General features: G+C 35.4%; 1 protein-coding gene and 1 pseudogene across 1 annotated transcript; both read right to left on the reverse strand.

Moving 5' to 3' along the window:
• Nucleotides 1-10,557: 10,557 nt before the first annotated feature.
• LOC147382766 (dynamin-related protein 4C pseudogene) lies at nucleotides 10,558-13,157 on the reverse strand (annotated as a pseudogene).
• A 4,795-nt stretch (nucleotides 13,158-17,952) lies between these two features.
• On the reverse strand, nucleotides 17,953-22,525 carry LOC147382767 (hexokinase-3-like). Its single transcript, XM_086427224.1, has 4 exons — nucleotides 22,483-22,525; nucleotides 22,136-22,266; nucleotides 18,688-19,003; nucleotides 17,953-18,056 (listed from the first exon to the last, which is right to left on the reverse strand). Exons 1-4 carry the CDS (start codon nucleotides 22,523-22,525, stop codon nucleotides 17,953-17,955), a joined length of 594 nt encoding a protein of 197 aa, XP_086283350.1.
• Nucleotides 22,526-25,868: the final 3,343 nt, after the last annotated feature.

Here is a 25,868-nt window from a genome sequence, read left to right on the forward strand (position 1 = left end):
CCAGCCAACCCAAGGATAAAGAAGTCATAATTTACTGGATTAGGTTTTCCCTAACACTCTAAATAGAGAAGGAGGTGAACTTTTATTCTATAAAATCTTATCTACTCAATCAGAAGTAAATTTTTAAAGTAATTCTTTCATGATTTTGTTAATGAGGAATAATCAAAAAGAACTTATGATCAAAAGTTAAGACATGAACCTGAGATTTGAAATTCTTATGTAAAAAATACATACAAAGATTTTGAAGAAAATATTTCAAAACTGTTGTTATATTTGTTAATTTTTTAATTTTTTTATTTTTTTTCTGAAAATATGAAATTAAAGTAGAAGGAAATGTAATGCAATTGTGAGCTAACCTAATACCCCCAAACCTAAATAAAATATTTTTCTCAATATGCAAGTAGTAAGAAAGAGAAAGCGGTTAGATCACATCTTAAACGGATTTGATAGTAATGTGCAAAGTCATGTTACAACTAAGAGTGAAAGTTATAAAAATGATAATTTTCGAAGCAGGTTTTTGCATAAAAGAAATCCTACCTAAAATAAAAAAATGACCTAAAAACATCCTAATCTAAATCTGAACTTTCAGTAGCTTCTGCCTTCTTCTCCTTAATATAGTTAACATCTATTGCTATTATTTAATTAAGAATTACTGACTAGGCTGCAGTCCTAGTGGTGTTGATTGATTGGTTTGGTTAAGAGTGAACTTGAAGAGAAAGAGAATGAAAAAAGGATTCGAGTTGGAGGGTTTTTTTTAACTGCACTACTTATTAAAACAAAAACACATGGGTTGCCTCCTAAGCAGCGCTAAGTTTAATGTCTTCAGCCAGACCTATCAAAAGGTCTGAATCTTAGGTATTTTGCTAGCATCTAAAGTGATAGACATGGTGATTGACTTCCCATCCCGAATGATAGATAGACATATTTTTACCATCGTTAAGATATGAAAATGATTTTTTAAAATGATCAACAACCCTCATTTGTCTTCAGCTCTTAGTGTTATTTTCTTTTCAAAATAAGTTTCAATCATCGTATTCCCAAAGAGAATGGAAGTTGTAAAACATGAAGGGTCTTTACACTCTTGTGAAATGATGGATTGGATGGGATACGAAGTTTGATCAATAATGGTCGGAATTGTTGTGACTAACAAATTAGAGTTGGTTTTTAATTCCTCGTGGACAACAGTCTCTTCAGGTGGTGGAACAGTTTTCTCAGCCAATTTTGTACAATTGGTTAGCTCATTGGGAATTTGAAACATCGGTTGGCTCTCGAAGGTTATCTCATTTGGAAATTGACTATTCTCTCTTTCTTCTAAGAGCACAATAAGCTAATCTAGTTGAACTTCCATCATTACTTTGATTGAAATTGTAACCTCATAGGTTTGAATTTGAACTTTAATTGAAACGAGGTTATTAATTATTGATGGACAATCATCAAAATATTTAAAAAGAGTAGAACTGGTCACTAAGGTTATTTTGAGAGAATAGTGGATTTTCTAGGATGGAGATATTATCATTTTTCAATTTTTCAAAATTTCCTTCTTCTAAAGATAACACTAGGTGTCTCAATTAAGTTCCTATGTTGACTAAGGCTTGACCTATGTCCTGTTGTTGTTGTTGATGGAGCTATTGTTGTTGGATGAACTGTTGTTATTACTTTAACAATTTAGTCATCAAGGACTCTAATGATGAAGTTGGAGGAGAGGATAAAAATGAGTTCTTGAATTTCAACTCTAGCTCTAAAGCTCTATATTAGGAGAAATGTTGAGAATCATAAGATTGTTAAGAAATTATGGTTAGATTCATCATTGAGGTGTTATGCATATAAAAATTCTCATAGTTACCAAAATTACTACCTTGAGTGAACTCGTTCTGACATGATATGTAATCTAAGGAAAACCAATTATCTACGTAGTATGGTTGGTCGAACGAATTGGGTATCGGCATTTAATACGAGTTTTGAGAATGATGCATATTGGCCTGTGTAGCATGAAGTATTGGTAGACTCAGACAATACTCATGAGAATGACCATAATTATCACATAAGATGCACGGGATCCAAGATTCTCTCCTAAACTCCATGATGATGTAAATCTGTTCGAGGTTCTGTATCTAACTTAACATACACTATTGAATTGCTCACAAAAGAGAAAGGAATTCACACGTGATCACTGGGTCCTAAGACTAGATAGTTTCTAACTGATTCAAAGGATTAATCAAAGCCTCCAACCCAAATCTCTGAAATCGAAAATAACCAATTTAATCCCCAAGGGAGAAGTGGTGCACAATGTTGAGAAATGGCACTTTTAAGTCACCTCTCGTCTAGAATAGATGTGTATCTATCCCCTGAATACACGTAGTACTACGGGGTAGGATTACGCTTAGGCATTGTTCACGATTAAGAAGTACAGTTGGTATAACTTTGATTAACTTTGCTTAATGAGCTTAGTAGGGCCTAGAGTCAAGTCTAACCAATTTTAATTAATTTTATAATTGTGAATTCGATTTTCTAGAAAGACAAGATATCGGTGATGAAATCCGATTCTTATCTTATGATGTTATCCCGGTAAGGGTGCTCTTATTACTATGTACAATTGAAAGTGTACAGATTAGTCACTCAAAGTCAATATAGAAACTCACTAGCAAAAGATGCGTGAGTGTTTGGAAAATTTACGTCTCGTTCTAGATGGGGGATGATAAAGCTGAGTCGACTCGGGCCACCAACACCAAATTTAGTGTACAAACCCAAGGGCCTGAGATAGTTTCGTCCCACTATTGTTCGTCCTTAAATCTATTACAATCCGAGCCCTCTCGGATACAGTTAAAAAGTATTACAAGTTCAAGTTCCTATTAAAAATTATTTTCTAAGAAAAATAAAATGAAAAGAAAATTGGAAGTTCCTGTCTTCTTGGTGAGGGAACCAATTCAGTGGATAAAAGTTTCACGTGTCGCCTTTCGTCGACTTCCGTCGAGTCCTTCACCTAAAAATAACACAATTATTCTAATTAGAATGTTAAGGCTATAACCAAGATATCCATTAAAATGTCCATGATATTAGAAATTTACTCGACAAAAATCAGCAAAAAATATTGCCATGTCACCGCGGAGCACTAAAAGAATACCGTTGAGTGGTGACATTTTGATGAAAATTGATTTTTCTAATTGGAACTAGTTTATGATATTCCAAGGATTGTAATAAAGATATTTTAAAGATTGTTTCTGTTCTTTTAGCTTCTGTTTCAAGCAAAAACGTCTCGGTTCTGTTTCGAATCTATTTCAGACTCTTTCCGAATTGAAAATCAATCAAATCGCTTGATAGATGTAAATTGCAGATGAACAAATATTTAAAATGAAACTTTCGGAAGTGGAATTCGTTCTATAAGGACAATTGGGATTCACTCAAAATTTGAGTTGAAAAAAAAAATAGAGTTTTAAAACAAATTGGTTTAAAAACAAAATAGATTTGTTGCACAAATAAGATGGAAATTAATTTGCAATTGAAATAAAAACAGAAAATAGAGATTGAAGATATAAGAAAGAGGCTTAGAGAAGTTAATTCAGCCTTTGCAAATCATCCATAATGCAAATTAATTTTATAAATAATTCAATCCATGTAACAAGTCATTGCTCATGACTCAGAAGGTGGAGCAGTTTAATCATTAAAGGTAACCAAAGGTTATTCATGAAAATCCAGATTTAATTGAGATTGCCTAACTTATATTTAGACTCTTCACAGAGCATAGCCGTTCTTGAACTTATCTAAGTAATTACTATCAAAGTTTGAATCAGAAATATAAGATAAATTATCTAATCAAAGGAGAATTTTCAGAATAATTAACATGTAAACAAAATATGGAATTAAAACTACATAAGAGGGATGAATTTTCTCTGGCATTCTTGACCTTTCTAAGGAGAGTCTAGCCATTCATTGCAAGGGTCATGGTTGCAGCAATAAGAAAATAAATGAGAGTGTAAGATAGAGCTGCAACTTGATTCCTTCTTTGATGATTTCTCAAGAAAATTACAATAAGAACTAAAGAAGAAAAACTAAAAAAATAATTGATCCTCTCACTACTGCAAAAACTCTCTCTAAAAGAAAAATCAGGAAAAATACAAAGAAATTGGGGAGAAGAAGAGGGTTAAGAGGGATCCATTCTCTTAGAGATGACCCTTTAATTTATAGTATTTGTAATTGGGTCATCGAGTCAGTTTGTTGCTTGATTCGATTCGAAAGGATCAGTCAGTTACAACGGTCGACGCATCTAGAAATCATAACTCGAATCTCGAGGCATAATTCCTTGATTTTATCGCAGAGTACTAGGGGGTTACTGCAGAGTGGTGACGTGACGACTAAATGGTTCGAGATTTTGTTGGATGTTCCCTCTTTGCTTGCACGTTGTAACAAAACTTGCTACATGATTTGTTGATTTCCAAATGCGCTTTATTTATCTGCAATTAGCAATAATATCTCATTAGCTCTATTAATTTGAAAAAATAATTTAATTTTGCAATTATTTATAGGAACTAACACTTATACGTTGATAATCTTTGTGGAATTACGGTCTCAAAATTGACTTATTGGGACCTTATCAGGTCACGTTGCAGCCCAGGAGTTTGAATGAGTCCTTACTTACAATAGAAAATCCGACAATTAATGAAAGCATTTTGGAAGGTGTTAGGACAAAAGTCTCGGCTTCTCAAAATCAAAGCCTTGTTTTGCTCCCTAATCCAGAAAAAAAATTAAAATTTTTTTTCCCATCATTGAAAATCAATCTAATTATAGTATAGGTTGTGAAATGAAAATAAAGGCATGTGGATAAATGGAAGGGTGAAAGAAAGAGAGAAAGAGAATATCAAGTATGTTTTACCTAAAAGACTGGGATGTGATTAAACAAGATCTCCTTTGTGTGATTAGATGTATTTTCAAGGAAGGAATCATCCTCAAAGTTTTCAATGCAATTACAATAGCTTTAATCACCAAAGTTGAGGTACCTGTATTTTTTTTAGGGGATTTTAGGCCTATAAAGCTTTGTAGTTTTCTTATAGGATGTTGTCTAAAATCCTAGAAAATAGGCTAGGAAACATCCTCTCATTTATTGTTTCTCTAAAACAGGGAGCCTTCGTGAGAAGAATAAACATTTACGACAACATCTTACTTACCCAAGAAGTGATAGATGATCTCAAGATTTTAGGCCTATAAGCCTTTGTAATTTTCTTTATAAGATTTTGTCTAAAATCCTAGCATACTAGCTAGGAAAAATCCTTCCATTTCTTTTTTCTCTAAAATAGGGAGCGTTCATGAGAGGAGAAAACATTTACGACAACGTCCTACGTGCCCAAGAAGTGATAGATGATCTCAATAGATGAAGTGATAGAGACAACAACATTGCTCTAAAGATAGACATGAAAAAGGCTTACGACATATTGGAGCAACCCTTTTTATTTACAATCTGAAAGAAGATGGGCTTTGTGAAGGAATTTATTATCTTGATCTGGGGCTGTTTGGAAAAAACTTCTTTCTCATTCCTGGTAAATGGGTCCTCAAATGGATTTTTCAATGGGTTGAGGGGGCTAACATAAAGGGATCCTAATTCCCCTAGTCTTTTACATTTTAGCGGAAGTGCCTCTTAGCCAAGGTTTAAATTATTTGATGAGTGCAGGAAAGATGTAGTGGTCTGCAGTCTCAGGGTAGAGGAGTGCCCCTAGTCATATTTTAGTTGGGGATGACTTGATTTTTCTAGAACAAAACAAACCTCCAGGCAATTAAAGGGTTTTTTGCTAGCTATGAGTGATCTTCTGGTCAACAAGTTAGTGTGGCTAAAAGTATGTTTTGTAGGGATTTTTCGCTATTTCTCAATAACTGGTCTGGTGAAGGGCTACTCATAGCTCTATTTTCAAATGAATGCAAAACAATTAAAATATCTTAAATCTGGCAAGATGGTGTTTGGTTCGAAGAGAGCCTTAGAACACTAGTTCAAAATAAAGAAATGATTTCAACTATTATGGTTTTGACCCTCAATAAGAGCACACGTGCAGATCATTTGGACAAGAAAGACCTCTGGTATTTTCTCCTCAAAATCAGCTCATTAAGATTGAAAGGGCATCAAAGAAAAATTGGCTCATTCTATGGAATGCTCCAATTCCTATGAAAATGCAATGCTTCACTTGGAAATTCTTGAACAAATTGGTTCCTATAGACACAAATAGGAAAAAATAGGGACCTTGCTTCAAAGTGTCCTATTGAGGTTTGAATGAGGAATATGTGCATCACCCCTTCCTTAGTTGTCATTTTTCAACGAGGGTTTGGAAGTTCTTCTCAAATGTTATTCTAAATTCAACAGACACAAGACTATCTTTCAATGGTATTGTGAGGATGGAAAGCTCGAAAAGAACTTAGTTCAATGTTGTGGCTGCCGTGACGCCTTGGATCAACTGTTGGTGCTTATGGATTACTAGAAATGGGGCCATTTTTTTATTTATAGAAAAGGTCATCCTCAGTAAAAAGGGATCCCTGCTTATAGTGATTAAAAGAGATTGAAGGGGTGCTAATTTTTAAAAGGAATGTTACTTCAATTGAAAGGAGTAGACTTGTGAACATTGGCATAGTTCCCAAAATATTACTTAATAAAAAGGAGAACTCCTCTAATTTGGGAGAACCACCACTTTGTGGCTTAAAGAAATGTGGATGAAGCATCTCAGAATAATGGGGTCATGCTAGTAGAGGAGGCATGTTAAGGAATTAAATTGGTAATCTGTTGGCAAGAGGGGCTTGGTTCTTTCGAAGTGCAACAAACAATATGGCCAAATGTCTGGCTTTAACTACGACCTTGGAGTACTTTAGTTTCGGTTTGAATAATCTTGTAGTTTAGATGGAGTCCTCTCTTGTTGTCAAGGGTTTATTAGGTACTTTAATCCCCTAGACTCTTGATTGGATTTTTGCAATGAATTAAAGTGATTTTGCCAAAGTTTTCTTGGAGGATCAAACATATTTGGTGTGAAGGAAATAGCATTGCAGATGCCTTAGCATATTCTGCGTTGAGAAACCTCTCATCAAGCTATTTTGTTAATGTTGAAAGCCTTCCCTTCATTCCTAGTAAAGCGTTCATGGGGGATAGGCTTGAATTTCCCCAGTTTAGAGTTGTAAACTAAGGCTTGCCCTTGTGTATAAATTCTTTATCTTATTAATAGAATTTTTACTCACTTAGAAAAAAAAGTTCTTGAAATATATGTGATTTCATGATCTTGGAAATATTATCGAATTAATTGTTGTGGAAAGACTTAGAATTGGATAAATCTCACATAAGTGGATGATGAAGAAAATGAATTCTTTAGGAAATTGATTCCCTTCATTTGAGTGCACCTTGGAAAATTTCAAAGGGTGAGGGGGTTATCTTTTTATTTGTTGGTTATTGTAGCACGAGTTCTAGTTAGGTTCCTACTTTAAGCTAGAGGCAATTTTCCATGTGTTGAAAGCTGCATTTTAGCAAGGCTACCATCATGTGATGGTAAATGTTGATTCTTTGTATGCTATTAATTGTTTAAATGTTGTGTGGGAGTGCACGTGGTTGCACCTTTATCTCTTGTGGTCGATTAAAGACGTGGCAAATGGATTTAGTTCGTTAATTTAGATGGCATGAATCAAATAAGGTGCCCAATTGGAAGGAAAAAGATGGGAGTTTCCTCACAGGAATATAATTTGCTTGTTGATAATTTTTTGTACGAATTGGTTTTGCTTTGTTTACAAGACATTGCTTGTACGTCTATTTGGCTCTAGCCTTCTTTTAATAAAAGAGTGGGACCCTTTATAGCCTCTGTTTACGGATAAAAAAAACATTAGAAGTAGGGAAATTATTTTCCACAAGGAGTGGGAGGGAAAATCTTTTTCCACCATGGAAGGAAAATCACCTTGGGCCAGAAAATGGTTTTCTAGGAAAAATTCCGCAATCATATAAATGAAATTCAGATTATCCAGTGAAAATTTTTCCCAACCCATTTCCCATGGAATCATGCATACTCTTTGTAGATTTAGTAATACAATTTATGATGCAGTTCAACAAACCCAAGTAGGGCCACGGATCTAGACAAGTGACGAATTCAAAATAATTTGATAGGACTTATTCTTGAATTAAAATGTCGAGATCTTCAAAATCCATATCTATGGACTTTACGTTTCTATGCTTGATTCCTTTGTTTAGCCTATTTTTTAGACGTTTTTGCTATTTTAAAAATGATTTGTTTTGTTAATTACTTTAGATATAGAAGTCAAAATTATGCACCGTCGACTCCAACTTATTTCTAAGGTTAAGTAGTATCTATTTCAATGCTTAGGTTATTTTTGATATTTTTTTTTCCTATTTAGACTCCTTTCATGTTTTGTAGGAATAATACACTTCTATATAAATATTATTGTAACTCCATTAAGGGAGAGCAACTTTGGAATAATAAAATTTATGTTTTATTAAAGAGTTTTCTTTCTTTTCCAATTAATTAGTTTCTATGTGAATGAACGTGTTTTTGACGCCAAATTGTTTGGTATTCTTTTGAGAAACAACAAACTAATTGGAAGAATATTTTTTCCCCTGTATTGGTATTAGAACTTGGGTTGATTGCATAGCTTGTTATTCTCGTCAGGATGCCTCAAAGAAGACAGTCGGTTCAGCACGGTACTAAACTAAAAGATGTAATGCGCGAGGTTCTTTTTTTCATTCTAATCCTATCTATAATGAATACGATGATAAAAGTTGAGGAATAGGAAGTTGTTTACAAATATATGGAGGAGACTTTAGCCCCACCACAAGTTTCTTAACATCCAAATGCTAATCTTATGATGGTTCTCTTTGCAACAATATCCTTCATAGCATGCACGACGAGTGAGAATTAATTTATGGTATGGTAATCGACAGTGGAAGATTAAGGAATGTTCTTTCAAATAATTGTTTTTCCAAATTACAAATAAATACTCAAATTCATCCACACTCTCTTGGTTCAAGAAAGGTTATGCAGACCTTGGGTCCAAATTTAGCAAGGGCTCCAATCTTCTTACAATTGCAAAGTTCACATATTGTCTCATTACATTTTGGCTTGGTTTGGCTTTAGTAAGCTAGGAGGAGATACATTTTTTTTTTATGTTTCAACTATAGTCAAAATCATATTAGATGAGTTCATCGATGTATATCCTGAACAATTACTATTCAAATGGCCTCTATATTGGCATCCAATTATTGGGTACAAAAAGTTGAACTTAAAAGCAATTGGACTATATGTTTCAAACAACGTCTCCTTGAACTCCAAGATGAGTTCTTTTCAACTAGGGGAGAATGATGCAACAAAACAAGCCCTAGTGGGGCCACAAATCTGGATGAGAGATGGATTTAGAACAATCTGAGAAGATCTATTCTTGAATGGAAACGTACAGATCTTCACGATCCATAGAATTCTTTGGACTTTTTGTTTTTAGGCTTGATTCCTTTGTTTACCATATTTTTTAAGCACTTTTCTATTTTAGTAAAATTTTGTTTTGTTAATAACATTAGTTATAGAAGTCAGAATCATGCATCGTCAATTTCCACTTATTTTTAATGTTAAGTAGTATCAATTTCCATCCTTAGGTCATTTTACTATTTTTAGTTATTTATTTTTTTTATTTTGGATATTTTTTGTATTTTTGTAGGAATAAGATTCTTTTATATAAATAGTATTGTAACTCCAATATAGGGGTGATGTAGGGCATTAGAAGAATAAAATTTTAAAAAACTCAACACAAAGATAGACTATGAAGTTTTATTAATTCTCAAAAAATCACCTATTACCTAGAAAGCTAGTCCTTTTTTTAAAGTAATAATTGTTAAATAATGGAAGCAAGAAAATTACTAAAAATGGAAATTTTTGTGTTAACCACAAATTTGGAAACTACTAATCGAGAAGAATCTAAAGCAACAAGCGGAATTAAAAATGGACTTTCCTAAAGAAAGTTATAAGAAAAATAAAGCTTTTCTAAAATGGCAAACATACTAATTGGAGGGCCTAAATGATGGAATTCCACCAAAATCCATCATAGGCGATCAGGTGTGAATGGTATTGACCGGTTGGTCGTTTCTGATTGAACTAGAGTCTTCTAGAGTCATTCTGATGAAGTTGGATTTTGGCCTATTTTCTCTCGCATGCTTTGAGATAGATATCTGCCATTTCCTGTACTGTCTCAAGGGAAACATCTTTTGATTAATAAAATTTAGGTATTTTTAGAGTGTTTTCTCTTTCTTTTCGAATTACTTAGTACTCTGTATGAATCAACAAGTTTTTATGTTCAATTGTTTGGTATTTTTTGATAATCAACGAACCCTTCAACAATTTAACATTTCTCAATGGGTTAAGCTGTGAATTAGTAAGATGGATGGGTCATCTGAAGATTGAACTCAGTGATGAAAGAAAACAAACAGGTTATATATTTTGAAAACTTCAATAAATGTTAAAGACACAGACCACTTCTAGTGAGCTCACAAACTTAAAACGAATAATATAACAAAATAAAACCAGAAGCACAAAACAGCACAATCTCCACCACGCACTAGCTCCATTGTGACGAACATCATAAAAAAATACAACTAGAAACACAAAGCAGCACAATCTCCGCCACTGTCATGCACTACCTCCATTGCTTCTTACATATATCATAACACACAGTCATACTATATAAATAGTAATTTGTCTGCGTTGAGACACAGTCTGGGCTTGTTAGACCCATGTTGTCTAACGCAACAATTCTATAATGGTTAAGTCTGATTCATACCTGGTATAATGGGCTTGACCGTCACACAACCTAGGTGGGCATCAAATTGACATATGTTGCATCGATACAGCCAGTGGTTTAACCCGAGTGTTTGGCATATATTGCAGGAGAAGGTTTTGGTTTGGTTGGCAGGGCAGAAGGCGAGGTTGAGAGGGTGAAGGTGGGACGTGTGATTGAGAGAAAAGGGCGTGAAAGCACATTGCATGTGAATGTCAAGTTTGCAAGGGCTGCAATGGTAGCAGAAGCCATCACCTTGTTGTCCACATGCATCGCAATTGAATTTGCCATCTGGATAGGCTGGGTAAGGGAGGAAGATGAGGCTGTGGTTGGGATCTGCAGGGTGGTTGATGGGCTTGCATCCTTTCCACACAACTTCTTTGGATTCCTTAAGTAACTTAATACTCTTGTTCAGCTTTGCACGTCTGGCAGTAATACAATGTGGTTCCTCCATCATGCTTTTGATCCCTCCATTGCCTGGCAGCATTATCTCATTCACGATCTCCTTCTCCATCTCTTTGTTCACAAGGGTCTGAACACTGAACAGAAGATGATGTCCCAAATTATCAACTAACCTTCTCAAAACAATCTTCCAATAAGCAGTTAGTCTCATTTTGATTTCGAACGCTTCCTCTAACTTCGAGGGGTCCTCTCTCAGATGACCAACTTCAACTTCTTCAAACACTTCAAATTTGAACTTTGTCGGTTTGCTTGGATCGTTAATGACCTGCATGAAGTTCTCCCGTTGTGCCATGAGACCATTCAATGTTGACATATACTCTGGATTAGAAGTATAATCTATGAGCTTTTCCATCTCTACAATCTCAAGCACTCGATCAATGGAGCGATCTCTCATCTTTGAAATTAGATTACGTGCCGCTTTTATTGTAGAAGAATGAAGGTGAGGGTAATATTCCGAGTGAAGCAACAACACACGTACAATCACACATTCCATGTAACTCCAAGCCTTCTTAACGAATTCAACTGGCTTGTGCGATACTTCCTTCACTTTTGTCTGTAAGATATTGAGGAATGCTGCACGAGGAAGAAAATTTGGACGTCCAGTCCCTTTTGTTTCCTCTAAAATTCTAATTTCCTCTATTAAAAATTCCTCTGTGGAGAGCTTCTTACCGGACTTAGACTTCAGTTCTACAGAGAACTCGTTGAGCATTTGTGCCATTCGAGCAGCACAGTGCATCTCTTTTTCGTCGAGGTAATCATCGAATTCTCCTCTGATGAAGATTTTGTTCAGAGACTCCTTTGCAGATCCAAGAATTTGCATAAAAGCCACCATTGAATCAGCAGCAGAAGAAAAATTCTGAGGCATTCGTTTCAGATCAGATGCAATCTGACTCAACTTCTCATCCATCTTCTTCACAATATCAGGCAAGCATTTGGATATATTATTTGCTTGGATTTGGACAAGTTTTTTAGACAAAACAGGGATACCAAGGATAGATTTATCCATTGTAGAAAGAATTGGGTCAGTTTTAAACAGTTTCTCTTCCTCTCTCATAGTGTCTTCAATTGTCTCGCCAACGCCACGATTCCTCACGAAGACATAACCAAGCCCAGTACCAACATATGCAGCAGTGATTTTCTCAATCCGCCCCTCAGGAGCCTCATCAACTCTTGTAATAACAGCCAGTGTCCTCTCACCAGTTATATCTGCTCTCTGCGACATCTTATACGACTCACAAGTCGAGAAATCAGCGGAGGTAACTGATAAAGCATTGAGAATTATACTCTCTTTAGGGCTTATATACTCCATTATAATATTAGAAAGTTGCTCATATGTGTCGTCAGGTTGGCCCTGAACAGGTACTCGAGTAATACTTGGCAAATCAACCATGGTGAGATCAGGAACACTTCTCTTTTTGACAATAAGAGTCAAGGGGGTGTTAGAGATAGATTTACCATCACCTGTTAATTCATCAGTAGCATCACTAATAGCTTGGGTGATGCGGTCTTCGTCGATGGTGACAACCTTGCCGTCATATTCCAACTGAAATTCTGGCTTGGGTGTCGGGTGGTTTTGCAGGCGCATTATGAGGGGGACGCGAGTGGGGAGGCTTTGGCCACGAGAGAGACTGATGCCAGCTAGGCATTCGAGCACACTTATTTTGAATGATGAATGATCGCCTACAACGACAATGGTGGGAAGACCTATGCCTTCTTGCATGATTTTTTTCTTGCGAAGGTTATCGACAACGTCGAGAAGGGGTCGGATTCTGTCATTGAAGCTTGAAGAAAGAGGTACAGAAAGTACTGTGGGCCGAGTTTCTTCATTGCTGAGACCGATTTTCCCCATTCTTTAGTGAAGAAGTGGATGCAAAGCGTTTATAGGAGTGAGATTGAACAAGAGAGGTGAGGGCAAGAAGTTGCTTGGTGCATGCTTCATAGATCACTCCTTGGAGGTTTTTATAGTGGTTGTCTCTCATATGGGAGTAATAGGCCACGTCAGTGGAAATGATCTAAGCAATATTTTTTTATTATTATTTTTATTCTCGGTTTCTTTATCTTTTTTCTTCTTTTATTTTATTTTAAAGTAAATAGAAGTTTGTACTCTAAATAGAGATTTAGTAAATCTAGCATGATCCTTTTCTTTTGTGCTGTGATAGAGAATTTTTTCTCTTTTGTACGATAGATAGATATTTATATGATATAAGTTATTACTTCATTCTCTTCTTTTTCCTTTCTTCCACCACAGGTTCTCTCTTTAATTTTTACTTTTCCTGTTGTACCTTTTTAATTTTTACATTCCCTTCTCTTTCCTATTTTTTTATCGTCCTTTTGTTCTCTTTTCTTCTGTTCTCCTTTCTTTTCCTTACCTTCTTTACTTCTCTCCCAAGTTTTAAATTCGTTTTATCAATCTCAAGCACGGCCAAGTCAATCGAAAGTAAGTTGAATTTCCAGTTCACTCGCCACTGAATTCGTTTGAACCAACCCATTGAGTCCATTTGGAAACATTACAAGTTACACAATTACAATTTTTGGAAAAAAATATCAAGGGGTCAGGAGCTGAATATGACGTAATTCCGATTCTGACTCCATGTTCATTTTAATTCTCAAAACATTCGTAGTGAGATGACAAATTTTTTGAAGTGATGATCTCGCTAAATCTTGCTGATTTATAGAAGTGAACGTCTCCCTCTTTTTCGAAACAAAACCAGCTATCTCGCCAATTTTTAGCAGCGACATCATCACTTACAAAAAACCTTCGATGTCACTAGAAATATTTTTGGAATTAAAATGAACAGTGTGCTGGAATGGGAATTACTTCAGAAGTTTGACTTGACCCAGTGGACATCAGGTTGAGTCCAATTTGCGAGTTTTAAAACTGTCTGCCTAATTTGTTCCCACGTCTCTTCTGTCCCTGCTGTCTCTCCCACGTTTAATTTCCTTATTTTTGTTTTGTTTTCTTCATTTTCTTCATTGATTCTACTGTTAAAATGTTTGTCCATTGAACCTAAATTATTTTATAATTATTAAGAAGTTGGCATAAAATTTTATATAAAAGTAAAGAATGTTTTCAAACTTGAATCTAAAATTTAGTCATTTTGATTAGAGAATAAGATGCATCAAATTATGGTGCATGAGATACATGTATTATTGTCAACATATCTCATTACGTAAGGAAGGATATCTATTAGGATACTGATTCTACATTGGGAATATCTTTATAATAAGCTACTTTCTATCTTTTAGTTAATATGAGATAATTATTAATAAGCTTTTAGGGTTCATGAAATAATCAATCCGAGAATTCTCAATAAAGTCGATTGCTGTACATGTAATAATCGTTTTGTTTGTAAAGTTATCTATGCCTATCTTTATGTCAACCTCTTTAGCTTGTCCATAATGACTTCTTAATACCTCCTCTTATTATTAAAAAATTTGTTTGATAACAAATGGAAGCTTTATTCTTAGTTTTACTTATTATTTTGCTAGGTTGAATCTTAATCTTACTAGCCATGTGCTTATTGAAGTTAATTGGGACATTTCATTATAAAATAACAGCATTGTTTTATTGATAAACGACTATAGTGGGGCAATCAAGTCATCCACAGTAAGACAAGCACGATTAGAAGGAATACTAACAAGGTTTAACAAAGTAGATAAAACTTAACAAACCAAACCAGATTTAGCCTTAAAACCAGTTGTTCTTGGAATCCACACATACTAGCACTCGAAAGACACCCATTCAATGAGCAAAAAACAAGTCTGCGTGCATCACCTTTAGTTATATATCTCAATGGTAGCTATGTATATCACCAGATTTGCTCCCTCACTTAACTGGTGACTGTGATGTGAGGGTGTTGCACATGCACCAGGACTAATCCTTGGATAAGACTGTGGTCTATGGACTGGACAAAGCCCAAATACGAGTCTAGTCCATTGTCTACAGGGATACCCAGTTATTAAAAAAAAGGACGGTCCATATTGAGCTTTAAAGTGAAATTTTTTGGAAATTTTCTTTTAATGTACGTGGTGACTATATATTCTAGTTAATTAATTAATTTCGTAATTCCCATCTTAATTCTAGTATTCCCTTTTTTTCAGTCAAAGTTGACTTAAAAAAAGCTTATGATAAAGTTAGATGGGATTTTGTATTGAATATTCTTGATCAATTGGGGTGTAACCAAAATTGGATTACTTGGATTAGGGAATGCATTTCTATTCCTAGATTTTCAATTGTTCTGAATGGAGCGTCGTGTCGCTATTTTCCTAGTAAGTGTGGTTTGAGACAAGGGGACCCTATTTCTCCTTACCTATTCACCATAGTTATGGAGGCGTTTTCTTGTCTTCTTGAAGAGAAAATTAGGAATAATCTTATTTCTATTCCTAATAGGATTAATCTTCCCCAAATTTCACATCTCATGTTTGCTGATGATATAGTCCTTTTCTCTAAAGATAGTGTTCATTCTGCGTTGAATATTAAAGCCCTCCTTGATGAGTTTTTCGATATTTCAAGTCTTCAAACCAATGTTAAGAAGAGTAATTTATTCTTTAGTAGTTCTTGTTATAATAAAAATCTTATTCTTCAAGCCTTGTCATTCAGAGAAGGAAAACTTTCAATTCGGTACTTAGGCCTTCCGTTGTTCTCTTCTCGATTGACGTTGTCCATGTGCTATCCTCTGATTGAGAAAATTCAAAAACGTATTGAGGGTTGGAAATCTAAATATTTATCATTTGCAAGAAGGATTGAACTCATCAAATCAGTCCTATCTTCTTTTCAAATTTATTGGTCATCTTGTTTCTCTCTTCTCATAGGGGTCATAAACAAAATTGAATCTTTGTTGATTAATTTCCTTTGGAGTGGTTCCTCTTCTAGAAAAATTCATTCAGTTAGTTGGTCTAAAGTGTATCGACCTTTTAAAGAAGGAGGTCTTGGTATTAGAAGGATGAAAGATTGGAATACAATTAGTCTCATGAAATTATTTTGGAAAATAATCAATAACAATAGTTTGTGGAGTAATTGGATGCGCATGAGATATGTTAAACATGGTTCCATTTGGAGATGTATTCCTCCAAATAATGCATCTTGGGCTCCTATTCGATTTTTAGTAGGTGATGGATCAAATATTTCCTTTTAGACTGACCCTTGTTTAGAAGGTGGTCCATTGATTGAACAATTTGGGAGAAGATCTGTCGTACGTATGAATAGCAATCTCGAAGCAAAGGTATCTGATTTTACTAGGAATGATGGATGGGTAGGTCTTGTCAGAGATGATATGAGGCTAGCGGAAATTGCAAATCAAGTTGAAACTCATCATCCTTCGTGGCCACATGAAGAAGATAGAATTGTGTGGAAAAAGAATGTAAATGAGAAGTTTACTTTGAAATCAGCATGGAATACAATTAGAAGACATGATATGGAGGTTACGTGGTATAAAATTATATGGAACAAGATGAAAATTCCGTGGCATTCAGTTATAGCTTGGATTGCAATGAACCGAAATCTACCTATAATAGAAAATCTAAGAAAGAGAGGTCTATTACTGATTTCTAGATGTGTTTTATGCCGAATTGAAGCAGAGGAAAATGAACATTTATTCTTCAAATGCAAATATAGTGGAGAGTGCTGGAAAAAGGTGCTGTAGTGGGCTGCGATTGATAAAGAAACCATGGGAATACTTGAAGAGGAAGTTGCTGATATTAGTAATCATCCGTGTTATAATATTATTAGCCTAATGTTATGTTCCACAATTTATCATATTTGACGAGAGGGAAATCATCGAATATTCGATGACAAAGAGCAAAATGTGTAGCAGCTAAGCAGGAGAATTATGGCTGATGTGTGTGGTAAGTGTGAAGGGATGAGGATGTCTAATGCTGAAACTATGAGATTAATTCATAGGTGGGGTTGTAATGGAACATTCAAAATAAAGGAAACCTCTATTATTCGCTGGATTTCTCCACCAATGGGGGTAATAAAACTGAACACAGATGGGTCGTTAGCAGATATAGGGGCTGGTATTGGATTTATTGCTAGAAATCACATGGGTGAGTTGCTGGCTACTGGGATGGGTCGTTCAAACTATACAGATATTATTGTTGTTGAAATAGAAACAATTCTAATAGGATTGCAGCATCTTGGAACGAAAGGGTACTCAGATATAATCGTACATTCGGATTCGTTAGTGACTATCAACGGTATTAATGAATAATGGAATACGCCTTGGAAAGTGCTCAACCTAGTTAGAGAAATAAAAAATACTATGAGGGGGTTTAATTCAGTTAAGCTGGAGTTTGAGAGGCAAGAAGCAAATAAAGCGGCTGATTGGTTAGTTAGAAAAGGAGCTGTACATGAAAACTATGTTTTTTACAGTTCTTCTAATACTCCTTTGGAGTTGTACAACATCCTCTTAGAGGATTTGAATCTTTGTTATTTTCGTAATTAGTAGCTTTTAATATAAGGGTGGGGCCCTCTATAGCCTCAGCTTACCGATCAAAAAAAAAAAGTTAATTAATTAAATTAGTTAACATCATCTAATAGATCATGAATATCAAACATAAAAATACACTAAAATTCATGCATCCACAATGCACCAAATTTTTAGGTGGAAAACCCTTTTGGGAAAAAACCACGGGACTAATGTCCAAAACAATCTACTATAGAATTAGCAAATACAGAAAGGTTACTCCTGCACAAGTAACTAAAAGTCTCTAATCCATAATATACCACTTTCTTGCATCAACACCACCATTGCAACTTTGCGATATGAATTTAGGAACCACTCCTACAGCTTCGATCTCCACATGATCTGAATCTACAAACCACAACACCACACTCAAATGCACAAGCAATTGACAGATAAAATCTGGGTATGCTTGTTCACACAATTCTCTCAAAAAATTATAAGTTTGGAATGAATACTAGATTTTGAGAGAGGTTATTAGTGTTTTCAGCACTGCAACAAATATGGAAATTAGGAACAGTTTATAACTGTTCCTAAGTTAGTATGAAACGGTTGACAAACTGTTTCTAATCATGGCTTCATTAATGAATTTAAACAGCTGGAAACCATTTTAGATCTCAAGAATTGGAATCGCTAAAAACCTTAACAAATCTGCATTTATTTAACGGAACACACTAACACACAAAAATATCTTAGACATCGCTTTAAAATCCGATGTCTATAAGATTGATGCCCTAAGTTTGAGACTTTTGGCATCGGTTATAAATCGATACCTAAAATGGTCATAAACCGACATCTAAACTTTTAAATTAATTTTTTTTTTCTACGCACCTATTACCTGTGGTCAAAATAGACTCAAATAGAGAACATCAAAGTTCTCTATCACATTAATTTATACACAAAAAGAGTTACAATGAGTCATAATTTATAAATCCAAAATTACAATGCATCGATAAACCGTTCACAATCATTATACAAGTACATATCCTGGTAAGAGCTTCAGTCAGGTACTCCTTGAACATGGTATAATTAGAAAATAGACACCTTTCGATTGCCCCAACTGTTCGCCTCATGTTGCTACTTGATTCACTTGAACTACTGGTTCTTCCACTCGCAATGCCATCACTCTCATTCCTCTCTATCTTCTTTAAGATCCCCACAATTCCTACAACTACCAATCGAGCAACCCCTTGTGTCACCACATTGCATACTCTCACGATAAGCTTCCGTACCTTCAAAGGAGTGTTTGAGATCTGAAAACTCAAATCCCTCAGAAGAACAATGATTAGAGTGGTCCCCTTAACAAACAAATAGACTGGTCATGATGCAACTTGTATACCTAAAGCATGTCTTCCAAGATTCTGCCCACTTCTCTCAAGTCAGGAGAATCATCATGCATGACAGCCATCAATGGTGTCCTAGATTTGTTCGGGAAAGGGTGAAAATATTGTTGCAACCAATTGAAATAGTTTTAGCTGAATAATTAAGTTAATAAGGATGCTTTCAGAGAAGTGAAGAGATTTAAATATGTTATACGTAGGTTTAATACAAGAGCACAAATTTAAATGCACAGTTACAAAGTTTTCTAGCATCTGAGATAGCATTCATTTAACTACCAAGAGTTTCTATTAAGATTACACAAAATCATATACACATGCATTTGATATATGATGCAACGTGTGTGCATGTGTATAATCAAATCAGTTTTTCATGCCATAATGAGCCCCCTGCCCCTCGCACACACCCCAATGCATCAGATAAATTCATTGTTGCAAGAAGAAAATAGGCCTCATCATGGGACAAATACGATAGCACCAACTATCTACATCAATCCATCCAACTATAAGACTAAGAACAAAAAGACCAGTATCCAATAATAAGCATCATTGAAGAAAAACTATGTTATGCCTATTATGAAACAAAATAGTGAAGTTCAGGATACCTAAGGTCTCAATAACTACTGTTTAGACCATGCCATTGCACCTTAATGAATGACTTTGACACATAGGTTATACAACTTCATGAAGGAAAATGATGGGCAAGGGATCTTAGGTAGATAACTGCATCCACAACACCATAAAGAGACAAATCAAGGGGCAAGATATAAGCTAGTAATGGAAGGAATTGAATGTTAGTCATGAACTGTCTGAAGGCAAAAAACATAATTTGATATTTGGTGATTGAGATACCCACTAATGTCATACATAGGCAGCTGTTGTATTAGAGATTTGAAATAGCATCAATGAAAAATATATTTAAATATTAAGTAAAATACATAACAAATTGGGGCCATGAATCACATGCTTATCGCGGTCGTGTTATTTACTAAGTAACTAGAAATCAATTAAATATGTCAAAGGACTATCAAATTAGAATATTTTCCAAGGATCAACAAGAGAGGTAAAGTAATGAGCAGCATACGAATACAAAACATGCGACAAACCTTAGGATAAAGGGCGCTGAAAGGCTTGAAGCAACATCCCCAAAATTATCTGACTCTTGTGTCATCCCAAGAATTACCCCTTCTTATAATGTTGCCGAGATACATTCTTGAAATCATCTTCTCAAAACCCTAAAGAAAGAAGTACAATTTTATTGTACTCCCTAGGCTTTTCATAAAAAAAAAATACAAGAAAAAAAATAGTTGATTCTTGCCTGATCATTGGGGTTAGGGCTCTCAGCATCCAAATCAATATAAAAAAAGTTCGTGGCAGATGAGATGACCAGAAGTTTCCCCATTCCATATTGACAACCTAGGCACGACATGTAAACTACCATAGGCATAACATCGGAGGTTGAGGAGCTGATATTGCATAAAAACTTCTCAAATAAAATAAACAACGAAAAGCCATATAGTAATAAATAAATAAAAGAATACTATGATGGTGACACCATAAATTTATTGACCATACATGTGCCCCCTCCAATCAATTAGTAAGAATGTGAAGTAGGCGACCACCTCACTTATTGGATTTTATATAGCCTAAAAACATGCCAACAATCTTAGACCTGACCTCAAGTTTAGGAACTTCTTTTCCAACCATAAAATTTGTGTTCTACTTGACCAAATTTTAGCTATAGACCTCCATGACTTCCAATCATCATGATTTTTAGCTATACCTCAGTGAAAAGATGGCCGCCATAGTTTCTAGGTTATAAGAATGTGGTGCATGATATTACCAGCCTCTATGGAGACAACACCTTCACATATTTCCTCTTTTTTTATAGATACACCTTCGCATTTCTAGATAATTACTAGAGAAATTTCCGAAAACATGGGGAACTTTTGTTAAACTTCCCATACCCATACTCATACTCATTCCCATACCCAGGCATCATAGAAAAAATATGACTAGACCATCTCACCAGCTCAATCATACTAAAGAAATTATGTTGTGAACCATATTATAGCATCGTCATTGTTTTAGCCTTGACACAAATATTGGATTGGCAAACAAGAATCCTACTTAACCATTCAAATATCAGACTCTAAAATAGAACAAGTATGCAAGCAAATATTTTCAACATTACCACCATCATCAGTCTACACCTTCTCCTAGTTACTGGGCTAGGCAAGAAGAAATTATATTTTGCAGTAACTCAATCATGAAACATATTTTCAATCAAAGCATCTTCCTTGATATCATTTCTTACTACCTCAATGCCAATATGGGAATTCAACAAGAAATTCTATTTTGCACCAAACCAAATCCAACTTATAAAGAGTATATAGATTACCAATCAAAGGAGGTATATTTCCAATAAAGCTATTATAATTTAGAGATCTACATGGAACCACATTATGTAGGTTCGGAGCATTGAGTCCCCATTGAGATTCCTATGTTCTTAAGCTATAGCAGCAGCTACTAACACTTTCATATACTCATTTCAAAGAGATTCCCAAATCCAAAGAAAAAAAAAACTCATAGTTGGTACATTGTATAAGATTTGTATATTGTATCAAACCATAGAAATAAGATACCTGTTTAGTAGACCTTTAGGTTTATACACTGCGTGGTGGTTAATGTGAGGCACATGCAGGAGAGTAGGACCTACCATTCAATTAACTCCACTAGGGAGGTCTTCTAGTTAGGACTTGGGACAGCACCTGATTGGATGATCCTAACATTTTGATCCATTTAATGGTGAATCTACTCCTAAAAGTGCACCACATTCACTGCTGTTTCATTGAGCAATCACTCTACAATGCATTTGGCTAGTACCTTTGGTTTCCTAATCAAAATGGTAGTTCCCTTTTTCAACCCTTCATGGATCAAATCAATTTCATAGCATTGATCTCTCAATATAGTACTCACCATTTTTAGAAGTAAACAAAAAGAAAGGAAAAAATGATTGTATAACTATAACTATACTATATAAGAGGTAAATTGGGGGACAAAACCTACATCTGTCTCCTAATGACATCCAACGGGTATGTGAAGGTCTGTTCGAACAGCCCAAGTAACAGATTTTTGGTGTTCTTCAGGGACCCGCCCCTTGAGTTCCTCGTAAATGTAGAACTTCAGACCAGCATAAGGGAGGATCCCAATGAGTGGTGAACCTGTTCAATGAAGAAGTGAAGCCTTATTATGAAGTTGCAACAAAGTAGTTGTCCAAATTGAAAGATCTAATAGTGTCACTACAAGAAAAAGGTGAATTACAAACAACATTGTAAAACGGATTTGACCTGTTTTGAATTAAAAACAACTTTAATCTATTTCACCCTTAAAGACCGTTTCTAACGGGCACTTATAGATGGAAAAAAATTGAGAGAAACCTCTCAGGGCTCTCATTCTAACAGGAACGAGAATATCTCCCATCGATCTCTCCCCTCTTATATTTTTTCCATCGATTTCAAATATTTTTTCAATTCAAATTGATTTCAGCCCTATCTTCTTCGATTTTGGGAAGGTGAAGTTCGCTTTTACCCATTTTTCTTTTTGGCCCTTAGTTCTTCTCCCTTAAAGTCAATTTCTTCAACATCTTCGAGTTCTCTAAATATCTTGATCTCTGTGGCTTTCATGCCACCTTCACATCACATTCCTAGTCCATTTTTCTGATCTTAGGTCAGGTACCTCCCTTTCTTGACCCATATTGTGGGATTGGGGACATTCTAGGCACACTTGTAGTAGTCTCTTTCCATCCCTTTTCATGTTGGCCTAGATCTGGGACATAGAAAAATACTGTGTTTTCACATATTGTTAGAAGTATTGTATGAACCCAATGTTTTTGTTCCGACTGTTAGGTTCGTTGCAACTTTCACATGTTCAACTTTTGGGCAATTGAAGTATCACCCCTTCAGATACTTCATCATCAACCCCTCATTCATCCTAATTCCATAGTGGATGTCTTGGTCATATCCAGCTGTAGGGAAACTCGGTACGACATGTACACCACATGCATTGCCCTGTCATTGATTTCTTGTTTGTTCAATACCAGGGGATAGGTGGGCATGTTGACAAGGTTTCTTAGGGTTACCATTCTGTTTATGTACAACTAGGAAACCCCATTCCCACTCACCTTCTCTCAAGTCTTTAAAAGTGGCTATGCTTTGTATTCATTTCTAGCATACGGCTCTAGGTTAAGTTTTTTGCTCTGTTAAATTGTTCTAGATACTGCAATATGCTCTTTTATTTTGTTTCTTATATCTATAGCAGCATGTTTGGTATATAGTAAATGGAACTACCCCATCCGCGAGTCTTGCAGTCAGGGCCTAGAACCTCTAAGGGTCCAAATTTGTAGTACCCTAAAAAGGAAATACACACTCTTCATTTGTTTGAAGGATAAGTTAACGATGGAAGATTTTCTGATGAGATTGTTCAAATGGTCGCCTTTCTTTCAACCATCAGAAATAGACTCTTCCATCACTTCAGGGTGGATATCCTTTCTGAATCTTCCCTTGTATCGTTACGAGGAAGCCAACCTTCAAAATGTGAACTCTGTTGTTGGGGGCCTCAATGCATGTAGCAAAAGTCTGTGTCCTCTTGGATTTTCTTAAAGTCCATTCAAAGTGTATATGGATCAGTCATGGCGTTTTGGGTTTCTGACAGCCCATAAGCTATGACTCCCTTCCCTAGTTTTGTTTATGTAACTCAACACTGGGTCATCTAGAGGTAATTTGTAGATCTAAAATGGTGAAGAAAACAGATGTTCAGTCTAAGGGAAAAGAAGTCTGTGAGAAACCTAAAGATGTTCTTGCACAAGACAAGTATAAGAAAATTCCAAGAAAGGTTCTTGTAAAAAAGACATCGGTTCTCCGAAAGCCTTTAACTATCAGGAAAGGTGTGAATAAGGTTTTTTTGCCTATAAACAATGAATATGCCAAAACAATGAAAAAGAAAGTGCTGATGTGGAGCAAGTCCACATGGAACCCAAGCCTACATATTTGGTTGGTGAATCCTCTAAACCAAAGAGTGTTGATGTGGAAGGTCACGTGGAAAAAGATTCAATGGAAGTTGGAATTCAAAATTTAAATTTTGAACTAGAGAAACCTCGTATTAATGGAAATAATTCGGTCTTGGTTACTCAAATTCGTTCATTAGAATTAAGGGAGATTAGTATGAAGGAAATCATGGAGTCTACTCCTAATAACGAAATTCGTGATAATGAGAAAACAATTGGAGCTCACCTTGTGAGTGAGGAAATTAATGAGAAAAAACACGTTCATGCGGATATCTTGAAGAGTCCAAATGTGAAAGGTGTTCATAACGTGCGAGACTCTGTGGAATCTTGCCCCCTCAGATGCACTATCCCACGTAATGGCTCAATGATGGTTTTGATGGATTGGACCTATATTAGCCCATGTGCTGAATCTTTGTTGCTTTTGAATGGTGATTTTGTAGAACCATTAGCAATGGAGAGTTCCCATCAGGAGTAGTCCCAAGATGAAGAAGATGACGATTCTTTCTCTATTTTGGGATTTAAGGAATTGGATTATACTTCTGATGTTGGGAATGCCAAACTTGAATCCAAAAAAATGTGAATACGTAAGTCGTGATCTAGTTTGGATCCTCCAAAAAGGACTCGATCGAGGAATGTGGTTTAATCTTGTTTTTTTTATATAAAAAAGACTAGTATGGAATATCAGAGAGATACTTAATTCCTCATCCCAACTTTGCTTGAGAAAGTTAAAGAAGGATTTCAATCTTTTATTTATCTCAATCCTTGAACCTATGTCAAGAAAAAAAAAAACAAATTTCCTTGAAGTTAGTGGAAAATTTAAGCCTACAAATACCGTCAACAATGATGAGTCCAACGATTGCAGCTCAATTTGGTTTTGGTGGTTCAGTGATCCAGTTAAAGTTAATTTACTTCTTCGGCATCCTCAGTTCATGTTGTTGGAAGCAAAAACGGAAAGCATTATGTAAAAAATTGTGTTGTCTGTGCATCCTATGACATCCAAGAGAAAAGAAGCTTATGGTTGAATTTAAAGAATGTACTTAATCGGTCAGAAAATGTCTTGACTGTTAGGGATTTCAATATCATTCTCCACCCTAGCAAAACTAAGTTGGAAAATGTCCTCTATCGGCCTCAATAAAAGATTTTGGAGGTTTTGTGAGTGATTGCCGTGTTGTGAATGCAGGACTCTCTAGATTTAGGTTTACTTGGTGTGACAATAGAAAAAGTAGGGAATGGATTTGGAGAAGATTGGATAGGGCATTTTCTTCTCCTACTTGAATTACCTCGATTACTCATTTATGTTCTGACCATTGCCCTTTCCTTCTCCATTTTATTAACCCCTATTCTAGTCCTAAACAACTCATGTTTTTGGAATTTTGGTTAGAAAGGGATGATTTCCTCAGTGTAGTAACATTTGTTTGGAATATTCGAGTTGAAGGAACTCCACTCTATAGATTTTTCTCAAAGCTAAAGCATCGTAAATTAGCTTTGAAAGATTGGGATAGAGAAGTGGTGGGAAATATAGGTCCCAAGATTAAGAATGCTGAAGCTAGAGTCAAAGCTTGTGAGGAGAGATTATCGGATGTTGGTTGAGATCACCAAATCTATGAGTAGTGTCAGAAAGCCAAAATAAATACATAATATGTTATGATCATGAAGAATCTTTATGGAAGTAGAAATCCAGAGTTTCTTGGTTCCAGAATGGGGATAGTAATTCCAATTTCTGCCACATGATAGCAAAAATCCAAGTTTCTCACAATTGCT

Source organism: Akebia trifoliata, chromosome 16 (assembly GCF_017979445.1).
Source record: "Akebia trifoliata isolate Shusen 1 chromosome 16, ASM1797944v1, whole genome shotgun sequence".
In the NCBI taxonomy this organism is placed as follows: domain Eukaryota; kingdom Viridiplantae; phylum Streptophyta; class Magnoliopsida; order Ranunculales; family Lardizabalaceae; genus Akebia; species Akebia trifoliata.